The sequence below is a fragment of the Danio rerio genome, chromosome 24 (assembly GCF_049306965.1).
Source record: "Danio rerio strain Tuebingen ecotype United States chromosome 24, GRCz12tu, whole genome shotgun sequence".
Classification (NCBI taxonomy): Eukaryota; Metazoa; Chordata; class Actinopteri; order Cypriniformes; family Danionidae; genus Danio; species Danio rerio.
Window position 1 is genome coordinate 44,205,798 of NC_133199.1, and position 15,936 is coordinate 44,221,733.

Here is a 15,936-nt window from a genome sequence, read left to right on the forward strand (position 1 = left end):
AACAAAATACAGACAGTGCAAATAAAATGACAGTGCAGATACAACGACAGTGTAAAATACAGACAGTGCAAAATGCAACGAATGTGAAATTGACAGCGTTATGTACACTAAATAGGTGCCCACATAGTTGTAGGCAGTATTGTTTCAAGTATGGATTGGTTAAAGTGCAGTGCATGCTACATATTGATGGTGTGCAGTGAGGGGTATGGAAGAGTCTGTGTGTGGTGTGTTAATTGTTCATCAGCCTGATTGTCTGAGGGAAGAAGCTTTCCTTCAGTCGACTGGTGCGTGACCGGATGCTGCGGAACCGTCTGCCTGAGGGTAGCAGAGAGAAGAGTCTATGGCTTGGGTGGCTGGAGTCACTGTTCTCGATTCTAATATCACATTTGCACAAATATTGGGCCATGCTTATTGTCGAACCCTGCTTTTAATAAAACTACAACTTTAAAAAAATGATTTCCAACCAGCCAAAGTGGCTAGTGGAGTTGTCTGTCTAACCCGCCAGAGCTGAAATCTACCCGCATTTGGCGGGTTGGCGGATGTTAATGTTAAGCGCTGATTATATTTATATTTTATAATATTTTTATATACATTATTATTGATAATACATTTCCTGATTTCCTGCCAATATTAGCTATAATGGAGTAAAAGTTTATCATTTGCACATTTTTAAGGCCGAAGAGATTTTGTAACTTTAAAAAACACAATCACACACACACATATATATATATATATATATATAGAGAGAGAGAGAGAGAGAGAGAGAACAGAGAGCAGATTTCTTCAACACATTTCTAAACATAATAGTTTTAATAACTCATTTCTAATAACTTATTTATTTTATCTTTGTCAAGATGACAGTTTTTAAGACACTTCTATACAGCTTAAAGTGACATTTAAAGGCTTAACTAGGTTAATTACGTTAACTAGGCAGGTTAGGGTAATTAGGCAAGTTATTGTATAATGATGGTTTGTTCTGTAGATCAGGGGTTCCCAAACTTTTCAGTCCGCGACACCCAAAATGACAATGCCAGTGACTCCCGACCCCCAAGATCCTCTGAGGTGGTTTTAAATACAGAAACCAACCAGAGTTCAATTTTTTTTAATGAATGTCAGTGCTGTAAATGGGCCAGAAAGTTTAACCTGTTGCCATAAAATCTATCTGCTGCATCTGCTGCTATTGCTGTGTCTTTAATATTAATATTATGTAATTACCCCAGGGGTCACAAAACAATAGAACTAGTAACTATAAGCTACTATAGTAACTATATAGTAACTATAAACGGCTACTTTTTCTCTTCAGTTGGTTATGGATAAAATATGGTAATTCTAATGTTTTTTTTTAATAAATAGATTTTTGGAAATCACCAGGCGACCCCCCCTTTATTGTCCCGCGACCCCCCGGCGGGTCCCGATTCCCACTTTGAGAACCACTACTATAGATTATCGGCAAAATAAATAGCTTAAAGGGGCTAATAATTTTGACCTTAAAATGGCTGTAAAAAAATGTAAACTGCTTTTATTCTAGCTGAAATAAAACAAATAAGACTTTCTCCAGAAGAAAAAATATTATCAGATATACTGTGAAAATTTCCTTGCTCTGTTAAACATCATCTGGGAAATATTTAAAAAAGAAAAAACTATTCAAAGAGGGCTAATTATTCTGACTTCAGTATATATATTCATATATATTTATTTATTTATTTATATATTTTTATATATGCATATTTATATATATATATATATTTATATATATATATATATATATATATATATATATATATATATATATATATATATATATATATATATATATATATATATTTCTTGCAGTGTTATGTTATGTAAGATTTTTTAATTTCTGTACCCGAATATGATTTGACTACTCTGAAAACAATAAAGCACTGTTAATTTCACGTTTATATTAGTAATCACTTTTATACATCAATTTAAAAGTAATTGTTCATTATTTCCAAATAAAGTTATTTAAGTCATCATGTCATCGTGTAAAATTGTATATTCCAATGTACGGGAATACAAAATTCAGATTTTTCCAATATCATGCAGCTCTAGTGTGTGTGTTCTTTATCATGTCTGTAGCTTAACCCTGGTCTTCTGTTCTCGTTCAGCCCTCATGTACGCCAGTATCTTCGGGAACGTGTCTGCCATCATCCAGCGGCTGTACTCGGGAACGGCTCGATATCACACTCAGATGCTGCGGGTTCGAGAGTTCATCCGCTTCCACCAGATCCCCAACCCGCTGCGGCAAAGGCTAGAGGAGTATTTCCAGCACGCCTGGTCTTACACCAATGGCATCGACATGAATGCTGTGAGTCCACGTCACAATTAAACTGCAATTAGGTTTGAGTCATAATATAATTTTCCAAATACCGACATCTTGTTTATTATGCATGCAAAAACAAACAAAGCTGTTACACCCCGCCCCTTTTCCAGAAGAGGCCGAAGTCTTTACAGCATGTGCTTCAGTTACTCTGGCAACACCAAACAAAATATCTAAATGTGTTTAAAAATCCTTTTCTGCCGCAGATTACATGAATAAAATGTATATTAATATACACCGATATATCAGCTACTGATATTTATCGACCGATATTGGATTCATTCATAGCTATTGGCTTATAGATTACTTATTTCTTAGTTTTAACAGATTACATGAATAAAATGTATATTAATATACACCGATATATATCGGCTGCTGATATTTATTGGCCGATATTGGATTTATTTAAAGCTATTGGCTTATAGATTACATATTTCTTAGTTTTTAACACATTACATGAATAAAATGTATATTAATATACACCGATATATCGGCTACTGATATTTATCGGCCGATATTGGATTCATTCAAAGCTATTGGCTTATAGATTACATATTTCTTAGTTTAACACATTACATTAATAAAATGTATATTAATATACACTGATATATATCGGCTGCTGATATTTATCCACCGATATTGGATTCATTTAAAGATATTGGCTTATAGATTACACATTTCTTAGTTTTTAACAGATTGCATGAATAAAATGTATATTAATATACACCGATATATTGGCTACTGAAAGTTATCGGCCAATACTGGATTCAATTAATGCTATTGGCTTATAGATTACACATTTCTTAGTTTTTAACAGATTACATGTATAAAATGTATATTAATATACACCGATATATCGGCTACTGATATTTATTGACCGATATTGGATTCATTTAAAGCTATTGGCTTATAGATTACCTATTTCTTCGTTTTGAGCAGATTACATGATTAAAATATATATTAATATACACCGATATATCGGCTACTGATATTTATTGACCGATATTGGATTCATTTAAAGCTATTGGCTTCTAGATTACATATTTCTTAGTTTTTAACAGATTACTTGAATAAAATGTATATTAATTTACACCGATATATCGGCTACTGATATTTATTGTCCGGTATTGGATTCATTTAAAGCTATTGGCATATAGATTACCTATTTCCACGTTTTTAACAGATTACATGAATAAAATGTATATTAATTTACACCGATATATCAGCTACTGATAATTATCGACCGATATTGGATTAATTTAAAGCTATTGGCTTATAGATTACCTTTTTCTTAGTTTTTAACAGATTACATGATTAAAATGTATATTAATATACATCAATATATCGGCTACTGATATTTATCGGCCGATATTGTATTCATTCAAAGCTATTGGCTTATAGATGACATATTTCTTAGTTTTTAACAGATTACATGAATAAAATGTATATTAATATACACCGATATACTTATTTAAGATGGCTTTTAATACTAAATTAATTTTATCTGCACTATCGCTGTGTATATTTTATTATTTCTCTTGTTGTTTTATTGCTCTTGTTTACTGTACGGTGTCCTCGAGTTGCCAGAAAGGCGCCTTTAAATAAAATGTATTATTATAATATTGTAATATTTTTTTATCTTAACATGTGCCTCTCTTAAGATTTTGGTCAGTCGATTGTTAAATGGATCCAATCCATGTGCAGCAAAAGTAATTTAACAGAGAAAGATATAGCTATGCATGTAAATGTAGCTGATTGCAATTGACCAATATCGGATTCGGCTGAAAGTTTTTGTTAAAATTGGGATCAGCCAAAAAAGTAATAAAAAATGTTTCGGTATTTTTCCTCTTCCCAAATTTGTGGATTGCACACTTCAGAAAATAATTGACAAAATATGAGAGTGTGAAATGTGTAGAGTGTGACAATATATATCTTGAAGAATGTTGGAAACCTGTAACCATTGACTTCTATAGAATTAGTTTTGTCCTACTATGGATGTAAATGGTTACAGGTTTTCAGCTTTGCTGTATACATTACATCCAACAAACACATTAATGAGCTTTTCAAATTGTTGTATTGTCCCTTTAAATTGATTATATATCTTTTATTATATTTAAGATTATGTATAATATATAATGTTTAAAAAACATTGTGCTCTTGAACTTTGTCTTCAGCACTGAACGCACAAGTTTGCCCAAAAATCTGAAGTGATAAAATCTGTAATGACTGTACACTTTTTGTTGATGGTTAATTCAGCATGTGTTCTTAGCAGCACATCATTCAGTGTTAGTGAAGGCCCAAATGCAGAGTTTAATGAGATTCTGCATCCAGCTAAAGAAAACTGATGATGCTTTAGATCAGCTCTCATTAAAGAGCAGCGGAGCGTTCTGATTGGACAGTCCGAGGAGTTATGAATACTGCACTGCAAACTCATTTCCTCCATAGAGGAATACCAATAGATACTAAAACTGAACCATTGGCATGCATCACAGCACTGGAAACATTTCCAGCCATATAACATTCAAATATGAACAAATAAATAGATGGCTCCAGATGCCATGTAGCTTTGATTATGACTTCATTAAATCCAAAAACGAGTGTACACAATAAAACCATTGATTAAAAATGTTTATGAATATATTATTCTGTTGCTGAAACATTTTAGAAACAGAAACACGTCACAACAATAAAATAGCGATAAATAATACAACTTCGTAAGCATTTACAAGTCATCAGAACGTCCTCTATTGAACTTTATTTAAAGGACAGTAAAATTTATGACAAAAATATGAAGCAGAAAAAGTGTTTTCAGCTTTAATCAGAAATGTTTCTTAATCATTAAATCAATATAATGTAATCTAATGACACGCACAGGAGACCATCTGTGAAATTATATGACGTACACTGTTGAAAATATCTGATTAACAGTTTGTTTTGATGAGGAAAATTCAACTACAGTTTAACAAAATGGCATTTATTGACATTTTAGTAATTTGAAGCTATATATTAAATAACAAATAATATAGATCTAAATTTTTAAAATAATAGAAAACGTACTGGAAGTTTATAACTAGATTTTTGTACCATCATTTACAACACCAGCCCAAACAATATATCACTTAAAGCTATTACAAATGTCACTTTTACAAACATTTGAATGTCAAAAGTTCATGGTCAAGGTCCTGTAATTTCAATATACATTTTTTTACAAAAATATGAAGCAGTTTTCAGCATCAATCATATTCAGAAATATAACAATATATTTATATTACATTATTAATAATATACATTACATTAAATTACATTACATTACATTACATAAACTTATCTCTGGTCAAAACTGGATGTGTTCTGTTCACTCTCATAAACGAAAGAAAAACGAAACTAAAACTATTAATGAACCAACTAAAACTAAACTGAAGCGTGCAGCAAATTTTGAATGCAAAAATAGAGTTTAAGAATGCCAAACTACACTCATCGGCCACTTTATTAGGTACACCTTACCGGGTTAGACCCCCTTTTACCTTCAGAACTGCTTTAATCCTTCATGGCAGAGATTCAACAAGATACTGGAAACATTCCTCAGAGATTTTGCTCCATATTGACATGATAGCATCACGCAGTTGCTGCAGATTTGTCGGCTGCACATCCATGATGCCAATCTCCCGTTCCACCACATCCCAAAGCTGCTCTATTGGATTAAGTCCTGGTGACTGTGGAGGCCATTTGAGTACAGTGAACTCATCGTCATGTTCAAGAAACCAGTCTGAGATGATTCAGGCTTTATGACATGCTGCGTTATCCTGCTGGAAGTAGACATCAGAAGATGGAGACACTGTGCTCATAAAGAGATGGACATGGTCAGCAACAATACTCAGCCCGTCTGGCACCAACAACCCCTTTCTTCCCCATTCTGATGCTCGCTTTGAACTGCAGTAGATCGTCCGTGTGATTGGCTGATAGAAATTTGCCTTAAGTTAGACAGTTAGCAGTTAGACAGGTGTACCTAATAAAGTGGCCGGTGAGTGTAAAAACCTTTTGAGAGGTGTAAAAAACACATGCATGGTTTTCCTCCATTAATAAAGAGTTCTTCCTGTGTGCCGTCAGGTGCTAAAGGGCTTCCCTGAGTGCCTCCAGGCTGACATCTGTCTCCATCTGAACCGCACGCTCCTGCAGAACTGCAAAGCCTTCAAGGGCTCCAGTAAAGGCTGTCTGAGAGCTCTGGCCATGAAGTTTAAGACAACTCACGCTCCTCCTGGGGACACACTGGTGCACGCCGGAGACGTCCTCACAGCGCTCTACTTCATCTCACGTGGATCCATCGAGATCTTACGTGGAGATGTGGTGGTGGCCATATTGGGTAGGATAAACGTATTTCACACACTGCTTTTGTTAGACTTTTTGTCTTGTTTCTAGTCCTCTTAAATCAAGAAGCATTTTATAGAGTATTAACAAATAAAATAATTCAATAATAATTAAATATTGTCTTGTTTTCAGAAATAATGAGTCAAATTTATGTGAGTTTTGCTTTAAACCAAGCACAATAATCTGCCAGTGGGGTAAAAAAATAAGATTATTTCAAAGCGAAAATGAGATTATTTCACTCACCCCATTGGCAGATTATTGTGCTTGTTTTATAGCAAAACTCACTTAATTTTGGCATTTTATTTCTAAAAACAAGACGATATTTTTTGCTTGTCTACAAAAAGCTTCTTGATTTAAGCATTTGTAGATATTTGGACTAGAAACAAGACAAAAACTCTAAATAAGAAAATATTTTTTGCAGGTTTTAAGGTTTTAAGGTGATGATGTTTTATTTAAAAAATACAGGATCTTTCATATATTGATGATGCTTCATGTTTGAATGCAACAGTCTGCAGCTGAAGTTCAGTTCGAAAGATTCAGTGTTTATCCTCTAGTGCCACCTACTGGAGACCCTCTGTAAAATTACTTTTAATGCACTTTGTTTTAGTATAAAATACCATGGACAGATGTATGTAAAACGACAATACTAATGATAAATAGACAAGTAAATATGTAAAAAAAATAAAAATAATAATAGTAATAATAATAAAAAAATTAAAAAAAAAAAAAAAAAATATATATATATATATATATATATCTTATTTGTGATATTTCCACTTATTTATTCTTTTGAATTGCAATATGGGAGCTTGATCTGTCCTCCAACAACATTTAAACATCATAAAAGTGACCTTTATTGACATATATTAACAATTTAAAGGGATGTACTGTCTGGGTTGGTGTTGTAATTACAGTGCAAACACCTGCTCATAAACTGTACCTTTATAGAAATAACATATATATATATATATATATATATATATATATATATATATATATATATATATATATATATATATATATATATATTTATATATATATATATATATATATATGTATGTGTATATATATATATGTATGTATGTATGTATGTATGTATGTGTGTATATATATATATATATATATATATATATATATATATATAAAGCAGGCACAAAAGTAAAAATGGAAATGCAATTTATTTGCCAATAAAATTTTACCAATTAAAATATAATTAATTATTTAATAAATAATAACAAAACAATAAAATGTACAAAATGATTAAGAAAATGTTACATTTATTTTGTTTATTCATTTATTTTGTTGCTATATATTTATGTCTTTATTGAACGTGCATGATAAGAAAACATACAATTTAAAACATTATAATAAATAAATTTTTTAAATAGTACAAAAGAGTGGTAAAAGCGATAAAAAAAAAAAAAAAAATATATATATATATATATATATATATATATATATATATATATATATATATATATATATATATATATATATATATATATATATAGCAATAGAAAAAAATGATATAATAAAATGTTTATAATTTGTATTAATGTTGAGTCGCTGATTTCCTCAGTTGAATGTGGCTGTTAAATGACAATGTAAATGTAAATTAATGTATGTATTAATGTTTCATAATAAACTGTTGTATTTCTGTTATAGTGACTGTGATTGTTTATTTCAGGGAAGAACGATATATTCGGGGAGCCCATCAACCTCTATGCTCGACCTGGTAAATCTAACGCAGACGTGCGCGCGCTGACCTACTGCGACCTCCATAAGATCCACAGGGAAGATCTGCTGGAGGTGCTGGACATGTACCCCGAGTTTTCTGATCACTTCTGGACTAACCTGGAGATCACCTTCAACCTCAGAGACGTGAGTTAACAGAGATAAGCATAATGATTCCGTGAGCTGGGTCTTTCAAACAATAATATAAATATACTGTATGATGGATGTGTGCCTCTACAGACAAACATGATTCCTGGATCTCCCAGCAGCGACGATTCAGACTGCGCCGGCTTCAACAAACTGCGGAGGAGGAAACTTTCCTTCAGGAGACGAACTGAAAAGGGTATTGCTGAAAAATCTGAATTAACTTAGCATTAATGACTGCAGCGTCCAGCATTTAGAATCAGGGCTGCCCCATACTGACCTTACTACATCTTATTTACTGCAAAACATATTGAATATGTCTTTCCCAGATGACTTCAGTAGCTCCATTTGGAAATCATTCATCATTTTGGATTGATTGGGATGATTTTTATTGGAGATCATTTGGATAAAATATAATAAACAAAACACAAGCACCGATAAATACAGTTGAACGCACACACAAATGAAATAAACAGTACTCTAGTAATGGTTTTCTGTGGGTCTAGCTTTATTCAGGCACAAATTGCACAGTCAGAATTAAAATACCACTGCATTGTCTATTGTAAATATACATTAATTCAATTTAAAGTTACAAACATTATCATTTATTATGCCTGAATGCTTTAAACGTTTCCTTACACAATCACAGGCTATTAAAAAAACACTTGCAAATGATAAGTGTATTAATAAATGTATGGTTAAAGTTTGCAGTGACTCTACAAATCATGCATATGACTACACTCACCGGCCACTTTATTAGGTACACCTATCTAACTGCTCATTAACGCAAATTTCTAATCAGCCAATCACATGGCAGCAACTCAATGCATTTAGGCATGTAGACATGGTCAAGAGGATCTGCTGCAGTTCAAAGCGAGCATCAGAATGGAGAAGAAAGGGGATTTAAGTGACTTTGAACGTGGCATGGTTGTTAATGCCAGACGGGCTGCTCTGAGTATTTCAGAAACTGCTGAACTACTGGGATTTTCACGCACAACCATCTCTAGGGTTTATAGAGAATGGTCCCAAAAAGAGGAAATATCCAGTGAGCGGCAGTTCTGTGGGCGCAAATGTCTTGTTGATGCCAGAGGTCAGAGGAGAATGGCCAGACTGGTTCCAGCTGATAGAAAGGCAACAGTAACTCAAATAAGCACTCGTTACAACCGAGCTCTGCAGAAGAGCATCTCTGAACACACAACACGTCCAACCTTGAGGCGGATGGGCTACAGCAGCAGAAGAGCACACCGGGTGCCGCTCCTGTCAGCTAAGAACAGGAAACTGAGGCTACAATTCACACAGACTCACCAAAACTGGACAATAGAAGATTGGAGAAACGTTGCCTGCTCTGATGAGTCTCGGATTCGGATGGTAGCGTCAGAATTTGGCCTCAACAACATGAAAGCATGGATCATCCTGCCTTGTATCAGCAGTTCAGGGTGGTGGTGGTGGTGTAAGGGTGTGGGGGAGATTTTCTTTGGGTCCATTAGAACCAATTGAGCATCAACGCCACAGCCTACCTGAGTATTGCTGCTGACCATGTCCATCCCTTTATGAGCACAGTGTCTCCATCTTCTGAAGGCTACTTCCAGCAGGATAACGCAGCATGTCGTAAAGCTCAATCATCTCAGACTGGTTTCTTGAACATGACAATGAGTTCACTGTACTCAAATGGCCTCCACAGTCACCAGAGCTCAATCCAATAGAGCAGCTTTGGGATGTGGTGGAACGGGAGATTGGCATCATGGATGTGCAGCCGACAAATCTGCAGCAACTGCGTGATGCTATCATGACAATATGGAGCAAAATCTCTGAGGAATATTTCCAGTAGCTTGTTGAATCTCTGCCATGAAGGATTAAGGCAGTTCTGAAGGAAAAACTAAGCTCCAACATGATACTATTAAGGTGTACCTAATATAGTGGCCGGTGAGTGTGTATACTCAGATACACACATTTAGTTATCAATACTGAAATGATATATTGTGCTATATAATAATGTATTATATATAATAATATACTGATATATTGTATAATGTATTTATTATTATATAATAATTTGTTTTCTTGTGTCCAGATGATGCAGATGCTGGGGAGATCAAGAAGAACCAGAAGCCCATTCGCAGAGGCAGAAAACAAGCAGCCGCTAGCAGGAACGATCTCAGATCGGGGTGGGAGGAGCCTCGTAACTCTGTCTCCTCCCACTCCAGTGACGAGGGGGAGGAGGCTGCACACACAAGCCCCACCCCTCCGACTGCACTGATAGATGCGGCCGAAGGAGAGGCGGATCCGAAGACAGGAAACACATGCAACGCCCTATCAGGTGACAGAATGGGTGCAGTACACTCTACACAACAATAATAATCATTCATTCATTTTCTTTTCGGCTTAGTCCCTTTATTATCCGGGGTCGCCACAGCGGAATGAACTGCCAACTTATCCAGCACATGTTTTACACAGCGGAATGAACCACTGCCAGCTGCATCCCATCACTGGGAAACACCAATACACACTCATACACTACAGACAATTTAGCCAACCCAATTCCCCTATAGCGCATGTGTTTAGACTGTGGGGGAAACCGGAGCACCCGGAGGAAACCCACGCCAACACAAGGAGAACATGCAAACTCCACACAAAAACGCCAACTGACCCAGCCGAGGCTCGAACCAGCAACCTTCTTGCTGTACCCACTGCACCACCACACAACCTTAAGTTATTTGATGACAAAAATTGATATTAGTACAATTGTAGTGACACGAAACCATTTGTTACCTAAATTTAAATGTAAAAGTTAAAAATAAGTTTGAAAAAAATAAGTTAAAAATAAGAAATAAAATTTCATAATCAAATAGAAATAATGTGAATATTAAACTAATTCAAATGTTTATTTAGAAAGAAAAGTGCTGTGAATGACAAGATATGGCAGTAGTGACAGTAATGTGTGTGTGTGTGTGTGTGTGTGTGTGTGTGTGTTTCAGGTGCTTTCTCAGGTGTGTCGAATATCTTCAGTTTCTGGGGTGAGAGTCGAGGCAGGGAGTATCAGGAGCTCCCGCGCTGTAACCTGCCGTCTCCTCCACCGCACCCCAGCACACCCCTGCGCAGCATCAGCCGCCAGCAGCGCAGCCAGATGGAGAACCGGCTGGAGCTGCTGCAGAAACAGCTCAACAGGTCACTCATGCTGAACACTGAGCCCTTTAAACAAACAATATGCTGAAATAAAGTATATGCATGTGACTGGAGTTTGCTTATTTGTTTTGTTTGAGAAATTATTTACTTATAAACGTCGCTTATACATAGCTTAGTTTGAACTTTAATGGGCCGAGTGGCATTAGAAACTATCCTTATCGTTTAGTCCTGTATAAGTCTGAAATTTCATTCATGAAAAAGTCTTAAAACCAACCCGGGCTCATTGTAGAAACGTAGCCCCGCGGACGTTTCTGCGGACCGCGATTTACGTCCCGGGAGGTACGTATTCGAGCGTTTTTTGTTTTCGCGGATCCGCGAGAGGCCGATGTGCGCGCTTTTTCGCGTCTCGGGCGCCTCTCGGGAGCGTGCGCTGTTCACTCCCGTGCCGTTCTCGCGCGAAAAGCCGCCGACTTTGCCGCCCTCCTCTTCCTCCTCCTTCCCTAAACCCAAGCGACGGTTCGCAAAAGCCGTCCAGTAAAAAAAAAAAAAAAAAAGCAAAAGCCCTCGTCTTCGATTTTGACCGCGTTTTTAGATCCCGCCGCGTTCTCGCCCTTATTTTTCGGATTCCATTTTTCGTCTTACCTGATTTCTGGAACCACTGTTCCCCGGACTCGATCACGGTTGTCGTCCACCGCAGCCGGCTCCTCCTCCGGGGCCTCCGCTCCGCCGACGCAACGCTGTGAGCTAAGCGGACAAACTGATTGCATCAGGAAAGCCCTCCACTCGGAGGCGAGTGGAGGGGCGGAGCGGCGCCACACCGCCCCGCAGCGTTCACTCGAAGAAAACTAAACGCGGCCTTACGTACCTCCGGCCACGTAAATCGCGGTCTCCAGAAACGTCTGCAGGGCTACGTTTCCCGAATGAGCTTGGGTTGCTTAAAACGGTCTTCAAAAGTCTTACATTTGACTTGGTGAAACCTGCTGAAACCCTGTATCTTTTTCGGGGTTCCCAGAAATGTATACCTGTGTACATATCCACAATGAGTCTGGGTTAACTGTATGTGTTGTTAGTTTATGAGGGGTGTGTGTGTGTGTGTTTGTGTGTTCAGGCTGGAGAGCCGCATGTCCACAGATATCGGAGCGATCATGCAGCTGCTGCAGAGGCAGATGATGCTGCTTCCTCCAGCGTACAGCAGTGTGTCCTCCCCACCGCAGGTCTCTGTGTTCCCTGAGAGACTCGTGCAGCCCGTCACCCCGCTGGACTCACAGACCCCTGCCTCGCTCTCACAGGTGTGTGTGTGTGTGTGTGTGTGTATCCAGCTGTATTGCTCTCCCCTGACTCTTTTACGTGTGTGTGTGTGTATGTGTGTGTGTGTGTGTGTGTCCATCACTATTACTCTCCCCTGACTTGTCTATGTGTGTGTGTTTGCAGTCATGTGAATCTCTGAGCAGCAGCACTGATCTTCATTTAGCAGAGGGCGCCGTTGCTCCTCGCTACGGCTCCAGGACACTTCTGGATCTGGACGTCCAGCGGCGTTTTTCTCTACAGGAGCCACAGACGCCACTGAGCCCGCAGACACCGCAGAAGCACAGCTCAGACCCCGGCAGCTAAACACACACACACACACACACACACACACCTGCTGCTTCTGCACTGCTGTCGTCCAGTATTGGAGATACACTAAACTACGACACTGATTCTAACTCATTTCAAGTAGCCATTATGTCTTGCACTGAATTTTTTCCTCGATCTTTATCTTCACGTCTGCGGCGCTTCCAAAAAAACAACAAACTGGTTGAACTTGTTAGTGTTAGCTGGCCTAACAGAAGATACATAATAATATTAATCTGATGTGTTCTGTCTGTCATCGCCTTCATTTACTTGCGCATCAGTGGAGGCGGAGTCTCAAGCCACGCCCCCCCAGCACTCTGGATTGGCTGGATGTCATTGATTGGCGGGCGTTTAAAAGCTATGCTTTTCTGATGATCAATCGTGTGACACTGGAGACCAATAATATGCAAGAGTCAAACACACACCTGCTTATCTGATCAGTTTTAAAATAATTAACACGTTTAGTTTGAGCTCATTAGCATTAGCAATACTGAATCCTTTAAATTACAACCAAACCAAATAGTGACCAAAAGGAAATCTGTCTATTTTGCTTGATTATTTATTTTTTCTGTGGTGATTAAAGCCCTCGGTTGGATTATTTTCATGGTTTTATGAGCACTAGAACATGACAAATTGACTACAATCAAACCCTTATTTCTTTAGTCCTTTGCATATGACGTGAGCTGGACCAATGGGGGACTTTATAACAAGCAATTAAGCATGCGCTAATAAACATACACTTTTAATATGAAGCGTTTATTTTATAACAGACTTGATATCATATTTAATAGAAGCGTTTGTGAGAATGGAAGAGCATATAAGCATGAGAAGATGTTATAGCGTCCATACATGATTGTATCATTCTGCCTTGAATCTGAATCGTGGTTTGTTTTTGTTGATACCAAATATTATATTTAATTCGAGTCAAACTGTGTGATGTAGATCAAGATGGCTGATTTCAGGAGGAAAGAGACGTTTTATCACTACTGCATTATAAACTGTGCATCCGGAAAGTGTTGATAGCGCTTCACTTTTCCCACATTTGTTTATGTTACAGCCATGTAACCAAAATGGATTAAAATCATTGGTTTCCTCAACATTCTACACACAATCCCCCATAATGACAATGTGAAAAAAGAGTTTTTGAAATTGTTGAGAATTTATTCAAGATATAAAAGCTGTAAAATCACACGTACATCAGTATTCACAGCGTTTGCGCAATACTTTGTTGATGCATCTTCGGCAGCGATTACAGCCTCAAGTCTGTATTCTGTCTGAATATGATGCCACAAGCTCTGCACACCTGTCTTTGGGAATTTCTGCCCATTCCTCTTTGCAGCACCTCTCAATCAGGTTGGATTGGAAGCGACAGTGTACAGCCATTTTCCAGATCTCTCCAGAGGTGTTCAATTGTATTCAGATCTGGGCTCTGGCTGGGCCACTCAAGGACATTCACAGAGTTGTTGTGAAGTCACTCCATTGATATTTTGGCGGTGTGCTTTGGCTCATTGTCCTGCTGTAAAATAAACCGTCACCCCAGTCTGAGGTGGAGAGCACTCTTGTGCAGGTCTTCATTCAGGATGTCTCTGTACATCGCTGCATTCATCTTTCCCTCTATCCTGACTAGTCTTCCAGCTCCTGCTGCTGAAACACATCCCCACAGCATGATGCCAACACCACCATGCTTCACTGTAGGGATGCTGTTAGCCCGGTGATGAGCGCCGCCTGCTTTTCACCAAACGTAACGCCTGGCGTTCACTCCAAACAGTTCAATTTGAGTCTCATCAGACGAGAGAGTTTAGTTTCTGATGCTCTGAGAGTCCTGCAGATGCCTTTGGGCAAATTCCTGGAGTGTCTTCTGTTTGGACACCACTATACAGGCCTGATTGGTGGATTGCTGCACAGATGGTTGTCCTTCTATAAGGTTCTGCTCTCTCCACAGAAGAACGCTGGAGCTCAGACAGAGTGACCATCGGGTTATTGATCACCTCCCTGACTAAAGCCCTTCTCCCTCGATCACTCAGCTTAGATGGCCGGCCAGCTCTAGGAAGACTCCTGGTGGTTCCAAACATCTTCCACTTACGGATGATGGAGGCCGCTGTGCTCATTGGAACTTTCAGAGATGCAGAAATGTTTCTGTAAGCTTCCCCAGCCTTGTGCCTCTACAGGTCTACAGACAATTCCTTTGTATTCATGCTTGGTTTGTGCTTTGACATGCACTGTCAACCCTGGGAGCTTATATAGACAGGTGTACGCCTTTTCAGATCATGTCCAATCAGCTGAATTGAGCACAGGTGAACTCTAATAAAGCTGCTGAAACATCTCCAGAATGATCAGTGGAGACAGAATGAACCTGAGCTAAATGTAGAGCTTCACGCCAAACGCTGTGAATACTGATGTACATGTGATTCCTCAGCTTTTTTATTTTGAATACATTTGCAACAATTTTAAAAACTCTTTTCACATTGTCATTATGGGGGATTGTGTGTAGAATGTTGAGGAAATCAATGAACTCAATTCATTTTGGAATAAGGCTCTAACATAAACAAGTGTAGAAAAAGTGAAGCGCTATCAATACTTTCCGGATGCTCTGTATTCTCTGTTATGTTGATGAATGC

General features: G+C 37.7%; 1 protein-coding gene across 10 annotated transcripts in view; it reads left to right on the forward strand.

Moving 5' to 3' along the window:
- Window positions 1-15,641, forward strand: part of kcnh2b (potassium voltage-gated channel, subfamily H (eag-related), member 2b) — a 320,637-nt gene extending 304,996 nt beyond the window's left edge. For all 10 annotated transcript variants that reach the window (XM_073941222.1, XM_073941219.1, XM_073941220.1 and 7 more), the window contains 8 exons: window positions 2,130-2,329; window positions 6,449-6,701; window positions 8,394-8,587; window positions 8,681-8,783; window positions 10,656-10,901; window positions 11,560-11,749; window positions 12,816-12,996; window positions 13,139-15,641. In XM_073941222.1, coding sequence (XP_073797323.1) covers window positions 2,130-2,329; window positions 6,449-6,701; window positions 8,394-8,587; window positions 8,681-8,783; window positions 10,656-10,901; window positions 11,560-11,749; window positions 12,816-12,996; window positions 13,139-13,318 — 1,547 coding nt within the window. In that variant the 3' untranslated portion in view covers window positions 13,319-15,641. The remainder of the gene's footprint in view (window positions 1-2,129; window positions 2,330-6,448; window positions 6,702-8,393; window positions 8,588-8,680; window positions 8,784-10,655; window positions 10,902-11,559; window positions 11,750-12,815; window positions 12,997-13,138) is intronic.
- Window positions 15,642-15,936: the final 295 nt, after the last annotated feature.